The 25774-nt window shown below is 33.6% G+C and overlaps 1 protein-coding gene across 4 annotated transcripts in view; it reads left to right on the forward strand.

The window, feature by feature from the left end:
* LOC144964320 (outer dynein arm-docking complex subunit 4-like) overlaps positions 1-25066 on the forward strand; it is a 37525-nt gene extending 12459 nt beyond the window's left edge. Inside the window, exons 6-15 of one of the 4 annotated variants that reach the window (XM_078898421.1) lie at positions 709-921; positions 1574-1781; positions 2364-2450; positions 3246-3442; positions 3750-3862; positions 5052-5226; positions 15065-15136; positions 15704-15721; positions 16208-16324; positions 23578-25066. In XM_078898421.1, coding sequence (XP_078754547.1) covers positions 709-921; positions 1574-1781; positions 2364-2450; positions 3246-3442; positions 3750-3862; positions 5052-5226; positions 15065-15136; positions 15704-15721; positions 16208-16324; positions 23578-23621 — 1244 coding nt within the window. In that variant the 3' untranslated portion in view covers positions 23622-25066. The remainder of the gene's footprint in view (positions 1-708; positions 922-1573; positions 1782-2363; positions 2451-3245; positions 3443-3749; positions 3863-5051; positions 5227-15064; positions 15137-15703; positions 15722-16207; positions 16325-23577) is intronic. The other 3 variants (XM_078898423.1, XM_078898422.1, XM_078898424.1) reach the window with 3 other exon arrangements.
* The last annotated feature ends 708 nt before the right edge of the window (positions 25067-25774 follow it).

A 25774-nucleotide genomic window follows, 5' to 3' on the forward strand; every position in this document is an offset into this window, starting at 1 on the left:
TAACTTTTTCGCCGGTGACGTCACAGACTATGGGTGACGTCCAATCAAGGGACGCTACTCTTCCGCTAACCTCATTCCCTATCTTGTCCCCCTTTAATGAGACACAATGACGTATCATAGTAACATGAGAAATAAAGTTGTTTCCGTTTTCATGGAATTTCCAAAATTGATACTCTCTCCATGAACAGTAGTTTTTAGAACGTTTCTCGTTGTTTTTGTTTTTTTAATATTGTTGTCTTGTGTGTGTGTGTGTGTGTGTGTGTGTGTGTGTGTTATCTTTCTTGTTTCTTAAAGTAAACACTGGTTTTGTTGACATTTAGTATCTAAACGTGTAAATTTATTTATTATTTTATTAATTGTATTACTTTATTGACTTATTAATATTTATTTTATTAATGAATGTATGTATGTATGTATGTATGAATGTATGTATGTATGTATGTATGTATGTATGTATGTATGTATGTATGTATGTATGTATGTATGTATGTATGTATGTATGTATGTATGTATGTATGTATGTATGTATGTATGTATGTATGAATGTATGTATGTATGTATGTATGTATATATGTATATGTGTGTGTGTGTGAGTGTACTTAATGCTCACCTATATATTGATGTCTGTCTCTGTGAATGTTTATGTCTGCGTGTGCGAACATGTGTATAATGTGTTTATTTATTCATTCATCTATGTATATTTTTCAGGTCTTTCAACTAACAACTCACAAACAGATGAATATGTCAAAGGAAGAGCGTGTGATGGAATTGAATATTTGAAGGGACGCTCTGATTTTTGGCTTCAGCAAAAACCCATGTATGCCCGCAAGAGAGAGCGTCAGAGAGCGTCTAAGTCTGGTAAATCTAAAATTGCTGATCCTGAGAGATATGTGTTACGTCGGCTTGAGGAGATTGATGCAGGTAATATTAAACTCTTGTTTCTACAATATCTGAACAACTTCAATCTTGTTTTACTTTATACAATTTTACTTGTGAAGTACTTGTGAAGTAATCAATTCAGTCCCTGTACTGGAAGAAATTGAGGATGAGAAAGACAAAGAGGAGGAAGAGGACGAGGAGGAGGAAGAGGAGTATGTAGAAGGAGAGGAGAATGTATTGATATGCTTTGGCTGTATTTGAACAATACAAGGTAACATCCAATTGCACCTTGAGACGCATGATGATCTTGAAAAGCTAAGAACCCTTGCACTGGACAGAGACTTATGAAAACAAATCACTAATTTGATACTAAGAACAGAGTGAAACACCCGAAGTAATACACACATTGTTCACGGCAAGCGTCCATAGAGACAGCGCGGCCATATTCATTCATTCAATAGCTGTATTTGTATCTCAGATTCCATAGCTTTAATTTTTATTTTACAATTTAATTTCATTGTCGTCAATTATGTGAATTGTAATTAATTTGTAACACATTTATGACTTTAATTATTGGTGTGGGTCATTATTAATCAAATATCAATTCGAAATATTGAAGTATAAAATTGTGGAATCATATTTTAACCTAATGTTTACATTTTCTCTCTACTTTTTTTTCTCATTTTATACATAGCTTTTGGTGCTGGTAAATACAACGAAAGTTTGGAAAAATCTAAGAAAACATTGAAGAAGGTTGAAGAATTCTCTGAGGATCAGCTTAACAACAAAAAAGCATTTGAAGCAAGTTTACACAGTTGTAAGGGTAACGCTTACTTTGAGATGGAAAATTATTCACAAGCTCTTTCTTGTCATGAAATGGATCTCCAAATTGCTAAAGACAAGTAAGAATATGTCTTTGTTGTTCCATTCGTTTAATTAATAGATTATCTTATGAAATTATGCCATTGCTTTTTCAAATTTCATTTCCATTCACAATGGGTTTTTTAAATAATTTGTTACTGTATTTTCCCGTTTTTGTTTTCTGTCGTTTTATGTTTCTTCTGTACGTTACTTATTTTATCTATATTGACCTTACATCATTTTATCGTCCCAAATGTTAATCAATCCACATTTAGTTAATACTTATTTTCTGTTCTTTACTTTTGATTTACACAGTCATATTTCGTGTTTCGTGATTAGCCGTTTCTGCTTTTGTGAGAACAAAGAAAAGAAAAAGTAAAGATACATTGACTCTTAAGATTTTTTAGACTTGATAAAGACGCCTTGTTTTGAACATTTTAAAGATATTGTGTATTTTGTTTCCTTCTTTTTTTATGGTCTCTGTCGGGGTAAGAGGGAAGAAATATATCTTTTTTTTGTAATTGAAAATTTTTAAATAAACATTTGTTATTGAAGATCCTTTTCATGTTTTAGTGCACTGTAAATTAAACCATAATTTTACTTTTGTTTTTGTGTGTCTGAAGTAACTTAGAAGAAGCTGAGTCACGTGCTCTGGACAACGTGGGAAGGACGCACGCCAAGCTGGGTAATTTTGAATCAGCTGTTGACATGTGAGTCAGCATTTTTTAGCAGTCTTAGTATTGAACTCAATAAATTCTGTATTTATTCACTTTATTCAATGCATGTAACATTTTATATTATCATTTTGATATAAGACATTTAATGTAGGTAAAATATTTTGTTTGTTTTTTTTTAATGTTTTTTTTTTTACAATTTATTCATACCCTATAAGCACATATTTGTTGGTCTGATTACTGAACGCAATTATGGGCTTGGTTTAACATCAATGTTTTTTATTGGTTCGAGAGTAGTTCCATTACAATAATGAGCTCATCACATTTTGGGTTATCAGACCTGCAAACAACAACACGTCAATCACGCCTCAACTATCTGGACCTCTTTAAAATCTTGTCTTCAAATTCAGGTCAACACCCTAATTGTGTCCTACATGTTAAGTGTTGCTCTTGGTTAGGGACCCCTTATAAAGGGCTTTGAGCATGTTTTGTGAATATTACGCTACATAAAAGCTGAAGCTCAAAGCAAGTAAAATGTGTTTTGAATGTTTATTATATGTGACCCGCCGCCTCAAAACGGTATTAAGTCGGGATGATCAAAGTGATGAGAATAGAATCTGTGACCAAAAACATCAGACTTGGGTTGAGTCCATGTATGGATTATTGAAGAAAAAATATAGAATTTTAAAGTGCTGAAAACCTAACATTTCGTTTTATTGACCAGTTAAGCTTAAAATTGACCTTTCAGCATCTTGTTCATCCCGACATAATACCGTTTTGAGACGATGGGTCACATATTTTCAATTCTATTCTTTTTATGAATTCATGCAGATGGAGTAAGAAACTTCCTATGAGTAAATCCCCTCTTGAGAGCACGTGGCTGTACCATGAAATAGGCAGGTGTTACCTTGAACTTGGAGAGTACCAGGAGGCCAAGGACTATGGAGAGAAGGCCATTGCGGCCGCCAAGGAGGCTGATGATCCAGCATGGATCTTACACGCATACGTCTTGACAGCCCAGTCTGAAGGTACTCTCGTTAACTATTGTCTTTGTTAACTCATAGCCTGACACTGACCAAAAATGGCGTCAAAAGACAAGTCTATGACCACAAAAGAAAACAGATTATGAGAGTGTTTTCAATAATTCAACCAATGGGGTCATAATTTGTTTACTTGAGCACTACTAATGGTAACTCACTGGCTGACCTAAAAAGATTGATTATTTGTAAATTTGTTAACATACCCAAAACAAGTGACTGTTTGGCCATTGATTATTTGTAAATTTGTAAAAGAACAAACCCAAAACAAGTGACTATTTGGCCATTTTTTCTCCAGTAAAATGCGGAGAATTAGAAGCTGCCACCGATTCATTCACGAAAGCTTTGGAATTGGCAGAGGAGCAAGATGATGTGTCGGGACAGACCGCAATCAAGCGTGCCTTGGAAGAGGTGAGTAGTTGAAGAAAATGTTGAATTATATGGCATGTCCTTTCTGTAAACATTCCAAGATCTTATTACAGAAAGGATATAAAGATAATAATAATAATAATAATAATAATAATAATAATAATAATAATAATAATAATAATAATAATAATAATAATAATGATAATAATAATGATAATAGTAACAATAATAATAATAATAATAATAATAATAATAATAATAATAATAATAATAATTATAATAATAATAATGATAATAATAACAATAATAATGATAATGATAATAATACTAATAATAATAATAATAATAATAATATAATAATAATAATAATAATAATAATAATAATAATAATAATAATAATAATGATAATAATAATAATGATAATAATAATGATAATAGTAACAATAATAATAATAATGATAATAGTAACAATAATAATAATAATAATATAATAATAATAATAATAATAATTATAATAATAATAATGATAATAATAACAATAATAATGATAATGATAATAATACTAATAATAATAATAATAATAATAATAATAATAATAATAATAATAATAATAATAATAATAATAATAATAATAATAATAATAATAGGACTTTATTGTCCAAAGAAATGGAAATTCATTTTGGTTCACATCGATGCCAATATGAAATACAATGATAGTGTTTGAACACTTATACGTGCCACACTCATGACTCGTGTAAGCTACATACGCATGCACACATAACCAAACACATATACGTGCCACACTCATGACTCGTGTAAGCTACATACGCATGCACACATAACCAAACACATATACGTGCCACACTCATGACTCGTGTAAGCTACATACATATGTACACATGACCACACACATATACGTGCCACACTCATGACTCGTGTAAGCTACATATGCATGCACACATAACCACACACATGTACGTGCCACACTCATGACTCGTGTAAGCTACATATGCATGCACACATAACCACACACATATACGTGCCACACTCATGACTCGTGTAAGCTACATACGCATGTACACATAACCACACACATGTACGTGCCACACTCATGACTCGTGTAAGCTACATACGCATGTACACAAAACCACACACATAAAATCACAAATGACTTGAATAAAATGAGTTATTATTGTTTTATATGATTTTAAAATCATATCTTCAAATTCAGGTCAACGCCTTAATTGTGAAGGGGGAACAGCAAGGAGAAGACGGAGAGGAAGAGGAGACCAAAGGATCTGACGCGGAGGAGAAAAAAGAAGAGACAAAAACAACAACGGCCAAGGGTGGCGCAGGCGTGAAAGGGGGCGCTGCCAAAGGACAAACAAAGGAAGCTACGAAAAAAGGTGAGTTGAATATTTGAGAGTTGATTTGAGAAAGTAAATGTGACCCACCGTCTCTAAACGGTATTATGCTGGGATGACTCGGGTGCAAAAATATTGAATTTATTGACAAAAACATGAAACTTGGGGTTTGTTTCGATTTGTTATGTAAGAGAATGAAGACAATTTCTCGCAATGCAAAAGCCCAAAAATTGGTATTTATTATCCATTTAATTCTAAAGTCACTTTTCGGGATCTAATTCATCCCGACATAATACCGTTTCAAGACGAAAGGTCACAAATGAGGTGACATCTTTGAAGTTGTCCAAGGTATATAAGACTTATATGTGACCCACCGCCTCAAAACGGTATTATGTCGGGATGATCAAAGTGCTGAGAATAGAATCTATAACCAAAAACATCAGACATGGGTTGAGTCAAGGCCCTCTATATAGTGTTCCAGGCCGGGAAGCAGGTCCGGAAAAGGGATAGAATAAAAAACTACCAGGCCGACTTTTTAAACATTTTTATTGACTCCAGCATATTTAAAATGTATCACAATGTTATTTCAATATTTTTCCACTACATCATATTGTTTTGAAATAGAATATTATGACCGAAAAACGGATTTGAAGTGAGAACTATTTTACATCTCCGCCGCTATTATTTTAACTAAAGGTATCGCATACGCAATCAGGCCTACGATCATTCCGCCTTTTGTATCGCTATTTCTTCCCCGTTGTTCCGCCATTGTTCTGACAACAATGCCTTGATCTGCTAACAAAAGAAAGTTTGTTTCAACTATTTACGGATCGTTGCCTCTCTACAAGATGGATATAAAGACGTCTAATTCCCTTTGAGTGTTGCTCTCTTCAATTTTCAGCGTATCCCAAACAAAGGTGAGTTTTTGTCGCGAGTTTTGAGTGTAGAGTGTGAGTGTGACGAGTGACAATGAGAATGACTGGTAAAAATGGAATGCGAGTTTGGATTACAAAGAGAGTTTTATCTAACTCACAGCTGACTGTTAAATGAAAAAGTAGGTAGATAGACGTCTTAAATGAAGATCAAACTTCCGAAAGCTCCTACATCCCCGGTATTCTTGTATTTTATAATGTTCTAGAGTACTATCTAGATAGTAGGCGGTTTGGGAAGGGGGAAACTTTTTTTAAAAGTTTGTCTCCCCCCTCCCAAACTCCCTACTAGAACATTATAAAAAAAGTTTCCCCATTCCCATTGAAACCCCCTACTAGAACAAGAATACTGGGGATGTAGGAGCTTTCGGAAGGCTTCCCGTCAATCTATCTTACTTAGACTAGGCAGTTCGACTGCAAACGGGGCTGATTGTGTCCCAACTCTCAGCTAGCCCATGCCATAGTCATAGGGAAGTTGTGACTGGAAATTGAGGTGGACGTCTTAAAATATGACGTAACATTTTGGCAACACTCATATATTTAAAACCTTTAATTAATCTATTATTATTATTATTATTATTATTATTATTACTGTCTACGTACACGGTAACTGGGCACCTATCACTATCATTCGTTTACTGCGTCTTTATCTGTTTATTGTTTGTTTTTGTTAGTTTTTTTCCCTCTTTTTTTGTTACCTATTTTTGTTGTTGTTTTTCAAAAAAATTTTACCATGATGTTTAAAAAAAAAACTTCGATTTTAATTTTCTAAAATTATCTATTTATTTGAGATCAGTATTTGTGGGCCTTGTTTCTTAATGGGGCTATGTGGTCTAGTGGGCAGCTATGTGGTCGAGCGGTATGACACTCGCTTTTTGATCGGAAGGTCCTTGGTTCGAGCTTCGCTTGGCGATAGTTGAGTCCTTAGAAAAGGCTCTTTACTCACATTTTCTCACCATACTCAGGTTTAAAAAAATGAGTATCTGGCCCTTAACAGCGTTGTCTCTGTCCGAAAAAATTGTATTATCGCCTAACTGGCGTCATGTCTCGTTCTCCATGTTACGTGTTGCTGTTTGTCAGAGACCCCTTGTAAAGCGCTTTGAGCATGTTTAGTGGAGATTGTACTATATAAAAGCTCAATTTAATTTTAATGAATTTAATTCGTACTTCCTTACAAAGGGGTAGGCTGTCCCATCATTGTTTATATTTATTCACCTTATCTACACCATTCACACTACACATCTCTTATTCGTCTTGTTTTGTTGATAAAGGGGAAACCAGAAACGTCCACAGTATGTCTTCGTCTAATAAATTGAGGCTTACAATTCAACACTTATCGTTATTTTTTAGATGATGTGTAATGTGTACATGTATCTTGTAGTCCTGCTTAAAACAATTGACATTAATCTCTACCCTAATTTCAAATGGTTACTATAAACTAATGTATCTACCTTTTATTTTTTTTCCCCACAGTATTTGATAACCAACAGTTCGTTCCATGATGGTGAACAAGTGCTGTGTCCCTGGATGTGACAGTAATTATTACAGACTTAATTGTGCGCCAAAAAAGGCATCTTGTTTTGAATTCCCGAAAGATGCAGAACAAAGGAATTCATGGATTAGAAAAATTCCCCGGGAAAACTTGGTTGTGACAAAGTTTACTGTTGTTTGTGAAAAACACTTTCAGGAAGATGATATTATACGTTTTAAAGTCGTTCCTGAAAAAAATGGACAACCACAGAAAACTGTTCGCAGGAAGCGTTTGAAGTTGAAAGCTGGTGCCATCCCATCAGTTTTTTCCAAATCTTCCCTCTTACCTCACTACTACCCCTTTGCCTCAAAGGGAAAGCCCCAGGAGTAAGAGACAGAGACTTGAGGAGAGAGAAGAGGAAAGTTTTAACGTTTTTTTAGAACAAGATAAAATTTTAAGTTTTGAGCATTTTAAAAATGAAGTGTGTGGATTTCTGCAAAAGTGGAAATATAATGATATTTGTTATACTTTAAAAAATGATTCTGTATATTTGTATGCCACTGCATCGACTGATTCGGATGGATTAACGATTCCTTTTAGTATATGTGTAAAAAATGATTTGAAACTAGATGTGTGGTTAAAAAATGTTCTTGTTTGTAAAAATGACTTGAAATGGATAATTCCGGACTCTAAGCTGTCTACTTGGAGCCAGTTAGAAAATATTTTAAGCCATTATTCTGCAACAGATTTTACATCTTCCTATAATTCAACATTTCATCAGGCAATTAAATTGTTGAATGTCTGCAGAGACAAAAATAATGATGATAGTAATAACAAAGTTTTTGATTTTTTAATTGATCAGTTAAATTTGATAAATCTGTCTCCATCACAGCGTAGATTTTCTGCTGAATGTATGATTGCTTCTTTTTGTATTTATTCAAATTCCCCGACAACTTATCGTAAGTTAAGGGATTCTTTACTTATTCTTCCCAGTGTGCGATATTTACGTTTATTATCTAGCACTGTATCTTTAAAATCAGGTCTGATTGCCAATGATTTTTTAGTGAATGAAATTAAGTACCTGTCAGATAAAGATTTGTATGTTAATCTTCTTATTGATGAAGTTCATGTCAAGTCGAAATTATCCTACAGAGGGGAGCAATTAATTGGACAGGCTACAAATGATCCTGAAAATCTTGCCAAGTCTATGCAATGTTTTATGATTTCTTCTGTCATGTCTAATAAGAAATTAATTGTTGGAATGTTTCCTGTTGTAAAGATGACTTCAGATTTCTTGTTTGAAACAACAAATGATGTAATTTTTAATGTTTGTAAAGCTGGATTTAATGTCATCAGTGTCATTTCTGATAACAATAGAATTAATCGAAAGATGTTTTCTTTACTGACTAAAGACTCAGAAACTAAATTTTTTATACCTAATCCTATTGACAATTCTCTCAAGATTTTTTTATTGTTTGACTCTGTTCATCTTCTCAAATCAATTCGAAATAATTGGTTGAATGTTAAAAACGATAGTCAAACTTTTACTTTCCCCAATTTAGATAGTGAAGTCATAGATAGCAAATGTATTTCTCATGCTTCCTTTTCTGATTTAAAGCATTTATACAGAGTTGAAAAGTCCCAACTTCTAAAAGAGGCCCCTACCTTAACCTGGAAATCACTATTCCCACACTCTTTAGAGCGTCAGAAAGTCAGTTTAGCCCTTAAGATATTTAATGAAACCAATATTGCTGCTTTGAAAACCTTAGGTCCTCATTCAGCTTTCACATCTTGGGAGGGTACTGTTAATTTCTTGACTATAGTTTGTCGTTGGTGGGATATGGTTAATATACATCACCAGTATTATGGGAGGAATAAGATTAAACCAGATGCCTCTCCTTTCTTCTCTTGTGAAGATGAAAGACTGAGTTGGTTACTAAAAATGTCTTCATGGCTCAAGAAATGGAACCAGATGCATAAAGAAACTAAGTGTGGTTTTTTGTCTTCAGATACATTTTATGCTTTGTCCCATACATTAGAATGTCTAGTTGAATTGATAAGATATGTTTTAACTAAACTTAATTTTAAATTTGTTTTGACTGGAAAATTTCAGACTGATGATCTTGAGGCTCGTTTTGGTCAATATAGGCAGTTATCAGGTGGAAATACTTTGATTTCTGTGGAAGAGATTCTTCAGAATGAAAGAAAATTAACTATAAAGCAGCTTTTAACTATTCATTCTTCCTCTAAAGGCAGCATTCCCTTAAATGTTAAATGTTTTTTATCTGAGTTCTCTTCAGATAATTTGGATGAAAGTGACATGCTTTTCATTCAAAATTTTCCTTTTGAAAATGTTGAAATTCAGTCAGAGTCTTTAGATGTTATTATATATGTTGCTGGCTATGTTGCAAAGAAAGTTATTACAAAAACTGATTGTTCTTTTTGTTGTGAGATTGTAGGAGATAAAAACAAATGTCTTGACTTTTCTATTGATGATAAACTTTTAGAGTATTTTGAAAACCTTAATCACGGTGGCTTAACATATCCATCTCCTGTTCTTGTTCATTTGTTTCAAATTGCACTTTCAATCATGAATGTTGCTGTTAGTAATATGGAACTACATTTTTTGAAGTTAAACAATCAAAAAGATGTCCTAATGAAACTAAATATAGCTTACTGGACAGAGTGTAACCTTCCCATTGAATTTTCATCTGTGTGTACGAATTGCAAGTCTCAAAGAGATAAGTTATTTCAGATATGTATATCAACATTTGTCAACATTTTGTTGAATAATTATTCTAAGAAAGTAAATGAAGCAAACTGTTCTAATCAGATTGTAAATGTAAAAAAAGCCATAAAATTTGCATGATTTGTATTTTTGTCAGAATTTTATATTTGTTTGTTCCTGTTCTCACATAGTGGGCAGGGAGATACATACTGTGTCTTTTATCCCCCTATATCTGTTTCCAACATGCTGTCTTTGTCTTGGGAATGAGATTACTTGGTTTTGTCCTGGCCCTGGACGGACACCCTGGCTGGGAGGGAAACATTTTGGGAGATGATATTTTTTTTTTCCCTAATAAATCATCTCTGTTATGTACTGTATTATTTTTCCTTTCACCAATGTATGATTTGTAAACAATTGAGTGTGTTCCTCTGGAAGGAGACCTGTGCTTATGTCTGAATGAGACATTGAGTGATCTCAAACTTCGTACACTGATAGTGTGCTCTTGGAATCAACACCTGTTCCCTATTTGAACCAATTCCCCTTTCTCTGCCTTATTTTTGGGTGCTTTAATTGTAATTCTATAACTTTTAACTATCCCATTTTCTTCCTTTTTTACTGGCGCTGATATGACCTAAGTGTTGTAAAACCCTTAAAAACAAAAACAAAAAACCCCACATATGCTTGTTTAGATTACTGGTTTGTATGTTTTGATAACTATGATGTGTGTAATAAATATAATTGCTTGATTGAGTGATATAATTATTACTTCAACTATACTATAACCGTAATTATGTTTTTGAAATCACAAAGTATAAATATATTTTAAAAGTATGTCACTTGCAATCTCTGTTTTATATTATGTATGATATACAGATTGTTCATGTTAAAAATAAATGTCCCAATGAGATAACTGTAAGAACTGAGTTTTATTTCTTACTCTAGTGTGCAAGCGGATGGTTGGCGGGGCCATAGTAGATGGGAATCCTTTTAAGGTTCTTCCATTGTCATACTGTTTCTTCTTTGGGGGGGGGGGGGGGGGGGGGGGGGGGGGAAGTATAATTATATGTCTAAAGCTATTGCAAGTGTTCTACAGCTACGACAGTCTCAGTCATTTTTTGGAAATGTATTTTCTTGTCTCTATTCAACTTGTAACTACAAACTGTTTTCAGTTACTTTTCTTTTATCTATCACCTTACTCTCTCTCTCTCTCTAGTGTTCTCTTAACAAGCTTACATACACAGCTGTTCTGTTTGTTCAGTCGTGCTATACGACTGAGTACTTACGTACAAAAAGGGTGTTAGCATATCCCTGGGCCATAATGCATGTTATGGGGTAACCATCATCAATCTATATTTTTTCCTGTAAATATCTTTCGTCACCTATTTTGAAAGATGATATTTATTTCCCTCGTAGTAAATCTACCTCTCTGAAACATCCATGGCAGGGCCTAAAGTCTTGGTATTATTTTAACTTGTCTAACATCTTACTTACCACTGAGCACTTATATGACCTTAGCAGTGAGCATGGAATAACCCGCGTAAAAGTAAAAAAAAAGGAAAGTATAAGAATTCTCACTTTTAACTTTTATACTACTATTATTATTATTACTACAAAGTACTCTATATGGGTAACTTGTGTAACTTTAGCTAAGTCGTTATTGATATTGAAATGAACGAACTTATAAGCGTTAATATTATTTATAAATAAGATCCTCTAACACTTAACACGTCTTTAAATTGTTTTGTGCGCGAAGAGCTGCACGCCAGCGTACAGGTAAACGATAAAGTGGACAGCGGCGAAGTCGGCCTGTTAGTTTTCGTCCCTCTCCCACGCTTCCTGGCCTGTGCTATATAGAGGGCCTTGGTTGAGTCCATGTATGGATTATTGAAAAAAAAATATAGAATTTTAAAGTGCTGAAAACCGAAATTTCTTTTTATTGGCCAGTTAAGCTAAAAATTGATCTTTCAGCATCTTGTTCATCCCAACATAATACCATTTTGAGGCAATGGGTCACATATATGTGTATGTAGACGTTGTTAAAGTGATACTAAGCTGCTAGAAGCTGTGGATTGTAAAAAGTAATAATCAAAAATGAATAGAACAGCTTCAAAAAAGAACAAAATATCAAACAAGGGACGTTTTGGGCTCAAACCCCTCTTCAGCCAACAACAAAAAAAAAAACAATTCAAACATTTAATGCATTGCTTTAAAACCCAGACAGACGGGTTATTTTTTAAGTAATGTATTTATGTTTTAATAATTTTATTTGTTGTTCTTGGCTGAAGAATGGTTTTGAGCCCAAAACGTTCCGTGCTTGGTATTTTGTTCTTTTCTTTTTTGAGCTGTTATATTCATGTTAAAAAATTCTTTATTGGAAATTTAGGAGAACCTAAGCGAGAAATCATTTCTCATCTCAAGAGAACGAAACACGCGTAGACTGTGAAACTCTATGGCTTTTTGACCCCATAGATGGTTCAACTAACTCTTACCAAATATACTGAACAATGCCTCACCAGAGAATGAGGAAAATCTAATTTGTAAACATTTTAAATTATAAAGACCACGACTTATCCTTTCAACTCTATTGTGTTTGTTCCTTGGAATGATAATGAGATCATTTTACAAAGTTTAAGTTTGACTTTTAGCCTAGCCAATTAATGTTATGGGTTCAGGCAAAATACTCACAACATCCACCAGCCAAATTAAACATGCAAACACACACCAAGCTGTGTGTAATCTTTAACATTTATAGTCTGATTGGTATAATTTAGTGAGATCTAATCACTAACAGGCTGTCTAAAAATAATAAAAAGAGCTGAGTGACGTCAACTTCCTTAGTTCTATATCCTTTTTCTTTATCCATGTCACTAATATTAAATTGGAGATAGACTTTTTTTAAAAGCAATATTGCAACATGTTTAATGTTTGTGAAATTGCAAGTATAGCTGTTGTACATTTTACACTTGAGTCCCTTTTGACTAAAATTTCATAACATTTTTTTAAAAACCTATTTATTCCTCATCTTGTCACAATGCAACTGTGATTCATTCCAAGAGTGGAAATAAGATGTACCCAGATTGTTGTAGACAAGCAAGTCACGAACTGTCCAATGTTTATAAAGATTTCAGTCTCATTAACTTTCATTCCTTTATTATTAAAATTGTTAAAATAATTTGTTCAGAGAGATGTTATGGTTATTGCCAATGACCTAAAAATTATAAACTCTTGAACATGAACTTGAACTTGTTATTAAAGACAGATTCATACGCACTGTTTTGTCGTCATACTATACCGTCTGGTCTTATGTAGCTGCTTCAATAATTGAAGACCTTGTTTTGTCTTTTTGTCACAGCAAAATGAATAGAAAATTGGAATTGAAAAGTACTTAGTAGTAAGTAAGGTAAATCAGTAAAACTGTTATCACCAGATAGACGATGAAAGCATCGTGTTTCTATCTTCAGTCACCCATCAGTGTTTTATGTATACTATTAAATAAATGGAAAAGAAACTCACATCTGGTTCAATATTTTTGTTTTTAAAAAACCTATTTCATCACAAATTGTTCTGTATTTTTTGTTTTACTTATTAACTTTATTTGATGTTCTTAATCATATTAGATTTAGATCGTTAGCATCACATTTAAACTTACGCCTTCACTTCTTTTCGTACCTGTTAAACTCATATTCTCTCAGATTATTTTGTTTTGTTTTTTTGTTTTTGTGTTGTTTGTTTTGTTTTGTTTTTTTTGTTTGTGTTTTTACTCTGGGTTTTTTGTTTGTTTGTTTTTTTAATTTTTAAAATTTTATTTGGGTGGGGGGGGGGGGGGGGGGGATTTGGTTTAGTTTTTGGGTTGTTTTTTTTATTTGGGGGGGGGGGGGGTGTTTGGGTTTGTTTTTGTATTTTTTTTTTTTTGGTTTGTTTTGTTTGTTTGCTTTTTTTTTTTTTTTGGTTTTCTTTTTTGTTTTAGTTTGTTTTCCTTAGTTTTCTATTTCTGTCCATTGCTCTTGGTAAAAAGAATTCAGCTGCATGAAACCTTCCTTGGTCTTGCCTAACACGGATTATTCAATTTTACTTTATATATATCTATTCTAGTTTCCCCAATCCAAAATGTTTGTACTGAACATAATTTTTCATCGACAAAGAAAAACCCCAAACATTCTTTCTCTTTTCCCCTTGAGCAATTCTATTCCCGAGTCCCACTTCAGTACTAATTCTTTCATTTAACCCAAGATAGTCTTCCTCCGATCGTTGCCTGTAAGATTTCCTCTGAGCAATGATCATCTTTGGGGTTGTTCTTGCCTTTTCTTTTTTTCCATAGTGTCCAGTTCAATTCATGAAATAAATAACAATGTGAAATTGAATGTAAGCTTCAATTTAATTACGAAAACAGATAAAAATGGACGTTTCGGGTTTCCCCTTTATCAACAAACAGGATGAATTCATCCTGTTTCATTCATCCTGTTTGTTGATAAAGGGGAAACCCGAAACGTCCATTTTATCTGTTTCGTAATTAAATTGAAGCTTACATTCAATTTCACATTGTTATTTATTTCTTCGAGCTTCTTCGAACAGCAACATTTACATTACCCAGTATTAGCTGGATTCATGGGGAATTGGATCTAGGACTAGGACCAAATGGTTGCATGCTCATTTCCTTTTTGCTTATGAGTTATTTAAATAAAGTCACATTCACTTTATTCTGATTTAGTAGATATTGTATAGACGCTTTGCTTACCTAACCATTATTCTCAGATGACAAATACGAAGATGAAACGTTTGAAAAGGAATCCGAGGAGGAGAAAGGGAAAGAAGAAGATACCAAAGGTAAATTCTATATAGAGGAGAAATGAATCGAGTTGATGGAGTCATAGGGTTTGTAAAAAATGCTTGGCTAAAATGTGCTTGGAGCTGCAGGCACGTGTGCTTGTAATTGATGTATGTGTGCTTTTATGTGTGTGTTTGGAAGAGAGTGAGGGAGAGAGATCGAGATAGACAGATAGATAGATAGATAGATAGATAGATAGAGAAAGTGTATATGTGTGTGTGTGTGTGTGTGTGTGTGGGTGGGTGTTTATGTGTGTGTTTACATGTGTGTGTCTGTGTGGTTTTTTTGGTGAGTTTGTTAATGTGCTTGTGTATGAAAGAAAAAATGAGCGGGTGTGTTCTCTATGGGGTAGATTGCTAAGATGTTTTTGGTTTTCTCTATTTAAAAAAAAAAGACTTTTAACATGTGTACTGTGTTTACCTTAAAATAGGGTTTAATAATAGTACTTTATAACAGAGTACCAATCAGCTGTAAGGTTGGCTCACCTTTTGTAAGTTATACAAGTATATTCTATCATAAAGTTCGTGGCAACATAATTTTCTTTCATCTCTTTCCTCCATCAACAGATTCAAAAGACAAAATTGGTAAGTCATAAAACTGCTAGTTGTATCCAAAAAAAATAATTTGTTTACTCAATTCTCAAATTTTTCCCTTTCGCCCTTTTGAGTTTTTCATTTAATCAGTTAACTGCCGTACTCTGGAAAGACACGTATTTAAAAATTTGGCCACAAAACTAGTTCCTTCAAATATCGATCGATTTAAATGACCATCACCTGAGCAAAAACTTTCAAACCTGGTACTTCACAAGGTCCCAGGTTTGAGAGTTTTTGCCAAGATGAGGGTCATTTAAATCGATCGATATTTGAAGATCGAGTTTTCTGGCCACATTTTTTGAATAAGTGTTTTTCAAGAGTACGATAGTTAACTGTTGAAGGAAATGAGAATGCTGACTTAATAAACAATAGATTAATAGATTCAACATTTTTACTTTTGTCTTGCGTTGTAATTCAGTTCATATACCACTCAGTGTTTTTATTTTTAACAATCCAATTGAAATTTTTGCTTGAAAGATGAGAATACCAAAAACACGTCCTCCGAAAACGATGAGGTCAAAGAAAATGAAGAAGACACAGAAAACAAGAAGGAAGATGGCGACAACGAGGAAGACTTGGCGTTTGTGGAGACAGGTTGATTGCGTTGATGGTTTTTTGTGGGGGTTTTTTTTTGTTGTTTTTTTTTCTGCTTTGAGTTTTCAATGTGGGTGGCATCTTAAGCAATGCATTGAAAGGGAGGCCTTCCGAAAGCTCCTACATCTCCAGTATTTTTTAAAATATAATGTTCTAGTAGAGGGTTTGTGAGGGGGAAAACTTTTTTTTTTAAAGTCTCCCCCCTCCCATACCCCCAACTAGAATATTATTTTTTAAAAAGAATACTGGGGATGTAGGAGCTTTCGGAAGGCCTCCCCATTGAAATTTTACTTTTATGGTTGACTTGACATGATAGTCAATGGATTGTATCGTATTATAAACTTGATAGCTACTCGGAATGTACATTTTTATATCAATGATGCAGGAGGGCCTGGCTACCCTTCAGATTTGATCTTTAACCAGATAACTGCCGTGGACTGGAAATACACGTATTTTTAAAAATTGGCCAGAAAACTCTTCCTTTAGATATATATTGATTTAAGTGACCCTCATCTTGGCAAAAACATTCAAACCTGGGACCTTGCAAGGTCTTGTAGATAGTATGCGCTTGGCTAAGAAGCTCATAACATTGCCATCCGGAAGTATAACCAACACACAAAACTGTGTGTATCCATGAACGTTTATAGTCAGGTTAATACAGTTCAGTGAGTATTACTCATAAACGCGGATGGCAAAAACCAATAACAAAGACCTGAGTGACGTCATCTTCGAACTCTCTATAAATACGTGTTGTTTAAGAGTAGGCGGCAATTAACTGGTTAAAAGTGTTCAAATACAATATAGGGTCGAGAAGACCCGTTGGGTTACTTTCAAGATAATTTTGACAATTTTTACTTTCCTTTACTACATAAGGGAGCAATATGAACAAAGGTTTTGAAGACTTCTTCAAACTATGAACAGTTGTCAATACAATTCACGACAATAAAAGAGAATCTTTTAAATTATTCAAAATATGGCTTCATATAAATGATATTGAATAATGGTGGTCAGTTTCTCTTGTTTTTAAAGTAACCAATTATTTTTATGATTATATCATCATTATCATCATCATCATTATCATCATCATCATTATCATCATCATCATCGTCACCATCATCATCATCATCATCATCATCATCATCATCATCATCGTCACCATCATCATCATCATCATCATCATCATCATCATCATTATCAACATCATAATTAATATTATTTGATTTTTTTTAACATGAGTGCTTGGCTTTGATATTTATTTCTCTATGGGGTGAAGTTGCTAGTGTGTTGATATTAATTTTGTTTTCTGAGTTTGTTATTTAAAAGTTTTGTTTTTTGTTTTTGTTTATGCTGTTTTGTTTGTTTGTTTTTTTTTGTTGTTTTTTTTTTTTTGAGGGGGGGGTTTGTTTTGTTTGTCTTGTGTTTTTTTTTCTATTTTATTTGGGGGGGGGGTGTGGGTGTGTATGTTTGTTTCCTTTTTTCGTATATTGGCTTTACTTATGGAAGATACCAGTCGATAGTGATTTCTTTTTCAAAATGTTACTGGAATGGTTCTTACGGTTAAGAGAGTAAAGCCCCCAAAACAGTGATTGCTTCAGACCATCAAAATAATATAGACAACAATGGGATGTGTGTTGTCATGAAGTCTGTGTAAAAAAAGAGAGCATAGTTTTGGTACATTTTGGCATGGACCTCATCGGTGACAGTGATAGAGTTTATTGTTATCATACACACAAAGGACATTTTGGCATAGACCTTATCAGTGACAGTGATAGAGTGTATTGTTGTCATACACACAAAGGACATTTTGGCATAGACCTCATCGGTGACAGTGATAGAGTTTATTGTTATCATACACACAAAGGACATTTTGGCATAGACCTCATCAGTGACAGTGATAGAGTGTATTGTTATCATACACACAAAGGACATTTTGACATAGACCTCATCAGTGACAGTGATAGAGTTTATTGTTACCATACACACAAAGGACATTTTGGCATAGACCTTATTGGTGTCAATGATAGAGTTTATTGTTATCATACACACAAAGGACATTTTGGCATAGACCTCATCGGTGACAGTGATAGAGTTTATTGTTATCATACACACAAAGGACATTTTGGCATAGACCTTATCAGTGACAGTGATAGAGTTTATTGTTATCATACACACAAAGGACATTTTGGCATAGACCTTATCAGTGACAGTGATAGAGTTTATTGTTATCATACACACAAATGACATTTTGGCATAGACCTCATCAGTGACAGTGATAGAGTTTATTGTTATCATGCACACAAAGGACATTTTGGCATGGACCTCATCAGTGACAATGATAGAGTTTATTGTTATCATACACACAAAGGACATTTTGGCATGGACCTCATCAGTGACAGTGATAGAGTGTATTGTTATCATACACACAAAGGACATTTTGGCATAGACCTCATCAGTGACAGTGATAGAGTTTATTGTTATCATACACACAAAGGACATTTTGGCATAGACCTTATTGGTGTCAATGATAGAGTTTATTGTTATCATACACACAAAGGACATTTTGGCATAGACCTTATCAGTGACAGTGATAGAGTGTATTGTTGTCATACACACAAAGGACATTTTGGCATAGACCTCATCGGTGACAATGATATATTTTATTGTTATCATACACACAAAGGACATTTTGGCATAGACCTCATCAGTGACAGTGATAGAGTGTATTGTTATCATACACACAAAGGACATTTTGGCATAGACCTCATCAGTGACAATGATATATTTATTGTTATTCATACACAAAGGACATTTTGGCAAGACCTTATTGGTGTCAATGATAGAGTTTATTGTTATCATACACACAAAGGACATTTTGGCATAGACCTTATCAGTGACAATGATAGAGTTTATTGTTATCATACACACAAAGGACATTTTGGCATGGACCTCATCAGTGACAATGATAGAGTTTATTGTTATCATACACACAAAGGACATTTTGGCATAGACCTCATCAGTGACAATGATAGAGTTTATTGTTATCATACACACAAAGGACATTTTGGCATAGACCTCATCAGTGACAATGATATATTTTATTGTTATCATACACACAAAGGACATTTTGGCATAGACCTCATCAGTGACAGTGATAGAGTTTATTGTTATCATACACACAAAGGACATTTTGACATAGACCTCATCAGTGACAGTGATAGAGTTTATTGTTATCATACACACAAAGGACATTTTGGCATAGACCTCATCAGTGACAATGATAGAGTTTATTGTTATCATACACACAAAGGACATTTTGACATAGACCTCATCAGTGACAGTGATAGAGTTTATTGTTACCATACACACAAAGGACATTTTGGCATAGACCTTATTGGTGTCAATGATAGAGTTTATTGTTATCATACACACAAAGGACATTTTGGCATAGACCTCATCGGTGACAGTGATAGAGTTTATTGTTATCATACACACAAAGGACATTTTGGCATAGACCTCATCGGTGACAGTGATAGAGTTTATTGTCATACACACAAAGGATATTTTGGCATAGACCTCATTAGTGACAGTGATAGAGTTTATTGTTATCATACACACAAAGGACATTTTGGCATAGACCTCATCGGTGACAGTGATAGAGTTTATTGTTATCATACACACAAAGGACATTTTGGCATAGACCTCATTAGTGACAGTGATAGAGTTTATTGTTATCATACACACAAAGGACATTTTGGCATAGACCTCATCAGTGACAATGATATATTTTATTGTTATCATACACACAAAGGACATTTTGGCATAGACCTCATCAGTGACAGTGATAGAGTTTATTGTTACCATACACACAAAGGACATTTTGGCATGGACCTCATCAGTGACAGTGATAGAGTTTATTGTTATCATACACACAAAGGACATTTTGACATAGACCTTATTGGTGTCAATGATAGAGTTTATTGTTATCATACACACAAAGGACATTTTGACATAGACCTCATCAGTGACAGTGATAGAGTTTATTGTTATCATACACACAAAGGACATTTTGGCATAGACCTCATCAGTGACAGTGATAGAGTTTATTGTTATCATACACACAAAGGACATTTTGGCATAGACCTCATCAGTGACAATGATATATTTTATTGTTATCATACACACAAAGGACATTTTGGCATAGACCTTATTGGTGTCAATGATAGAGTTTATTGTTATCATACACACAAAGGACATTTTGGCATAGACCTCATCAGTGACAGTGATAGAGTTTATTGTTATCATACACACAAAGGACATTTTGGCATAGACCTCATCGGTGTCAATGATATATTTTATTGTTATCATACACACAAAGTCACACAACGGTGTGAATGAAACAATCCGACTACCAGACCTGCCAACTATTATGAAAACGTCGTAGAATTACGAAATTTTGGCTCCACTTTCAGAACTTCATGAGGATCTCTTAAGAAATTTATTGAAAATGAAAATTGATGACAGAATTCATAATTTTAAGGATATTGAAGTGTTATTTATTCATTGTGAGGGTACATTGTTGATTTTTTAAGTTAATTATAGCCCTACAATTTTTTTTATCCTAAAAATACGAATCTCAAAAGTTTCAAGTAGGCAGGTTTGCAGACAGGTCTATGCTCAGAAACAAATCAAACAACTAGTATCTTTCATATTCATCATGTTTTGCGGAGAGGGTTTTAAATCTTTTCATTTATGGTACTTGCATGGTACAACACACAGCGCAAAACACCAACGAGTTGAGAAAACAGTCTTGTGAAACATTTATTGATTTTTATTCAGTCAAAAATGACGTGCAAAACTTCAACAATATCACCAGAACATGTATTAACAATTAGTGATCATGAAGATACAGACGACGAGTGAACTGCAATGCAATGTCAAGACAAAGATCTGAGATAAAAATGTGTATGAATATGAAATAGTGCCGTCTTTCAAAGCGGAGAGAAAAAAAAGCAAGTAAAAAAAAAGTCGTCCCCCCCCCCCCCCCAAAAAAAAAAATCTGCTTGCCTGTCAGTTGATGAAAGCTGATTTTTTGGATGTTTTTTTTGGGGGGGCTTTTTTTTTTTAAATTGTATTTTTCTTTTTGCTTTGTCTGGCACTGTTTCATACAAATTTTTTTCAGATCTTAGTCTTGTACCAGTGCTTGTCCCTTATTTTATCACTATCATAATGTAAATACAACAGCATAATCAGCAATAACAACTATAACTATAACAATACAGTAATCACATGGGACCAGTATTATTGTCGTTTCATTGATCTGAAGATTTTCTCTCCGTTTTTCTGTTTCCCTGAAGATTTATGTAAATGCATTTATAGATTGATATATTTATTTATTCATATTTGTTGGTTTTACATGTATGCTATCTGCATTTTATCGATTTTACTATTTGCACTTTTGAGGGGGTGAATTGCTTATCTCTATTTACAAAAAAAATACTAACATTTTTGCCTCTTGCGATAAATTTGTTGATAAAAATTTGTTATAAATTTGTATTTTGTTTACTCACATGTTAGAAATTATACTTTATATCATGTATGGAATTGTTTACATATAAATTGATATATCAATTATGGCACGCAACTTACCGAACTAATCCCCAAAACTACGGATTACATTTTTAATATCTTTTTTGTTGTCGATCAGAAATCAGAAAGTTTCGTTATGTTTTCTTTTTTTTTTTTTTTTATTTTGTTGTTGTTGTTAATTTTTTTTTGGTTTGTTTGTTTGTTTGTTTTTTGTTTTTTGTATGGTTTTTTTTTTTTTTTTTTTTTTTTTTTTTTTGGGTTTGGTTTTTTTTTTTTTTTTGTTTGTTTTTTTTTTTTGGTTTTTGCATGTTTCATATTGAATATAATAACGATATTTGGTTTCATTAACTCATTTTGAAGTGGTGTGAACAATTTACTCGATCAACATATAATTGAGCTAATACTAATAGGATCACATGAATTACGATTGATGTCCTTTAAATATTTACTCAAACGTCTTGGTCTTCTAGGTATGAGACGTTCTGATTTGACATAAAAGTTATTTGACCATGAATTAGACAGCTTAAAACTCAAGCCATACAAAAAAACAAGAAATTTTGATTATATATATATATATATTATATATATATATATATATATATGTGTGTGTGTGTGTGTGTGTGTGTGTGTATGAGTGTTGGTGGGTATTTGTAGGTACGAGAGTGCTCGATAACGTTGGTTAGAGCTAATATAAAATATGAATGGATTCACTCACTTATATGGCCGAAACACATGTTTCTGTGGCTTCTATCCACGTCTTCAGTCGGCATAATATGTCCGTAAAATGATTATTCCAACTTGGGGTCATTGTTGTTATTCTTGTATCTTTACTTCCGTTGTGATGCTGGTTTGGCGGTGATTGGTGTTGATGTGTAGTGACATGTTGTATTGTGTTCTCATTGTGTGTATGTTTATGTGTGTGTGTATGTGTTGTGTGTGGTGTATACATGTGTGTGTTTGATGTGTGATCACAACGGAAGTAAAGATACAAGAATAACAACAATGACCCCAAGTTGGAATAATCATTTTACGGACATAGTATGCCGACTGAAGACGTGGATAGAAGCCACTGAAACATGTGTTTCGGCCATATAAGTGAGTGAATCCATTTATATATATATATATATATATATATATATATATATATATATATATATATATATATATATATATATCAGTTTGAAGTATCAGAAAATTGGTCTCTGATTAACAGAGAGTTATAGATGGAGTTTCCTTTTTACTTTATCTACTGCAATGCTGGGGATGGGGGGGGGGGGGGGGGGGGGTTGGGTCCCGATAGCCCATTTGGTCGAGCACTCGCCTTACACGGAAAGGGACCGTGATCGATGCAGGGTGCAGTCAAGAGTTTTACTGACCCTCTAGCAGTGATTGGGTTGCTGGGTCTGTTACATCAGATGGAAAGTACTTTGCGATATAGACTAACGTCCTATTCAAAGGATTGCAAGCAATTGCTACTGACCGTTTCACGCTATATAAACCGGGATAAACTCCAGCTCCATGGGTCTGATGTCCCTGAAGTGCTACCTACTGCATTGCGGACATAGGATGAAAATAACTCGATGATATAACACATTACATTCAACCTTTGACTTCATATTCTTAACTTAATTTTTTTTAAAAACTCTACTTTATTCGTCTTTCCACAGATCTAAACAGGAAAGGTGACGACAACAACGAAAGCAAGGCGTAATGAGAGCTACTTTAGGTTTTAAACCAAAAAAAAATGTGACCTTTGCCATGCGATACATTTCATTCATGGAGAGAATAGAGAATATCATGTAGTCACGTGACTTATAGAGGTCAATACGTGCACTACATAGCTGCCACCAAAACCAAATCGGTATCAAACCAAACGAAGTTCATCCATCCAATTTCAAGAGTTCCTTTTTAATAAGATATCACTTTTTAGTCAACGATTACTAACATGATTTCATGGCCGGATTGTTACAAGTAATGCAGCCAATTAACCAATTAACCTACTCACTCTGGAAAGGCGCGTTTTTTAATACTTGGCCAGAAAACTCGAATTTCAAATATCGGTCGATTTAAATGACCCTCATCTTGGCAAAAACTCTCAAACCTGTGCGTGAAGGAAGACTTCGCGAAGCCCCAGGTTTGACAGTTTTTGCCAAGATGAAGGTCATTTAAATCGACGAGTTTTCTGGCCAAATTTTAAAATACGTGTCTTTCCAGAGTACGGCAGTTAACTTGTTAATGTAAATACCAACACTCCGAGCTTAATCAGCCCTCTCGTCTGTGTATTTTGTTACTCTGTCACACTATAGAGAATGAGATTAGCGGAAGAGTAGCGTCCCTTGATTGGACGTCACCCATAGTCTGTGACGTCACCGGCGGAAAAGTTATTAGAGAGAGAACGTCATGTTGGTTGTGCGCATGCTTCTCTCGTCCTCTCCGTCACCCATAGTCTGTGACGTCACCGGCGGAAAAGTTATTAGAGAGAGAACGTCATGTTGGTTGTGCGCATTTTGTTGTTAGTTGAAGAGTGGTTATAGCCTAAAACGTTACTTTTTATGCATTTATTTCTTCTTTTTTCATTATTTCGAATCTGCTATTACCATTTATTGTTTGCTTCACTTTTTATGGCTCACAATATTGGGCAGGTAAGTCATTTCTCAAATAAAGTCAAAGCAAATTATTTTTCAGTGATATTCACAATAATGTAATAATTATGTTTTTAAATAAACTGTATTCTTGTTGGGTGTTTTAAAACCCCTGTATCTGAAAATCATTGTGAAAAATACTCACAAACTTGAGGGCTGATTATTATCTTTGATTACTATGTACATGTACTGAAGATAGCTCTGTGTGAATGCTGAAAAAGAACAATAATAATCCCCCCCCCCCCCCCCCCCCACCCACCCAAAAAAAAAATCTTATTAAAATCACTTGCCAGATTATTTTAATCACTTTCAACCATCTTGTTAATAATTAAATGATCACATTTTGAAAGTCACTACGCACGCAGTTTTTACAAGTAAAAAAAAAGGAAAATTAATTACAGTATTTACTTTACAAACTACAGCAATATAAACAGATACGCATTATTGTTTACTTAAACTATTGTATGAAAAATGAAAGAATAAAATCATGAGTTATTTGATAAAAACATCTTCACTGTGTGTTTTGTTTTTTTTTTAATTTCATCTGAATGGGTTGTAAAGACTGAAATGGACAATAAATAATGCTGGAATTCAATGCTCTGATCTGGTCAATGCATTAGTTATTCGATGAAAGATAATAAGTTGCAAGAAATTATGGGAGTTTTTTGGTAAAAAGTAATAAACAAAAATGCATATATATGTAACAACTTCAAAGAAATAATTAACAAAATATCTAAGACTAAAATGGAATGTTTCAGGTTCAAAACCCTTCTTTACTCCTTAATACATTATCTGGTCTTTAGGTAATGTATTTATGTCTTAAATGTTTTTGTTTTTTGTTGGTTGAATAAGAGTGTTGAAACCCGAAACGTTCCGTGTTTGGTATTTTGTTCTTTTTTTATATAAATGTTGCTGCTCGAAGCTCGAAGAAGAAATTAATAATGTGAAATTGATTGTAAGCTTCAATTTAATTACAAAAACAAATCAAATGAACGTTTCGGGTTTCCCCTTTATCAACAAAACAGGATGAACGAAACACCACATCTGTGGTGTTTCGTTCATCCTGTTTTGTTGATAAAGGGGAAACCCGAAACGTTCATTTGATTTGTTTTTGTAATTAAATTGAAGCTTACAATCGATTTCACATTATTAATTTGTTATTTTTTGAAGCTGTTATTAATTTTTTTTTTTTTGTTAGTTTTTTACTTTGATGATAGAAGTT

This window comes from Berghia stephanieae, chromosome 2 (assembly GCF_034508935.2).
Source record: "Berghia stephanieae isolate SIO BIC M18660-M18661 chromosome 2, UCSD_Bste_1.3, whole genome shotgun sequence".
In the NCBI taxonomy this organism is placed as follows: Eukaryota; Metazoa; Mollusca; class Gastropoda; order Nudibranchia; family Aeolidiidae; genus Berghia; species Berghia stephanieae.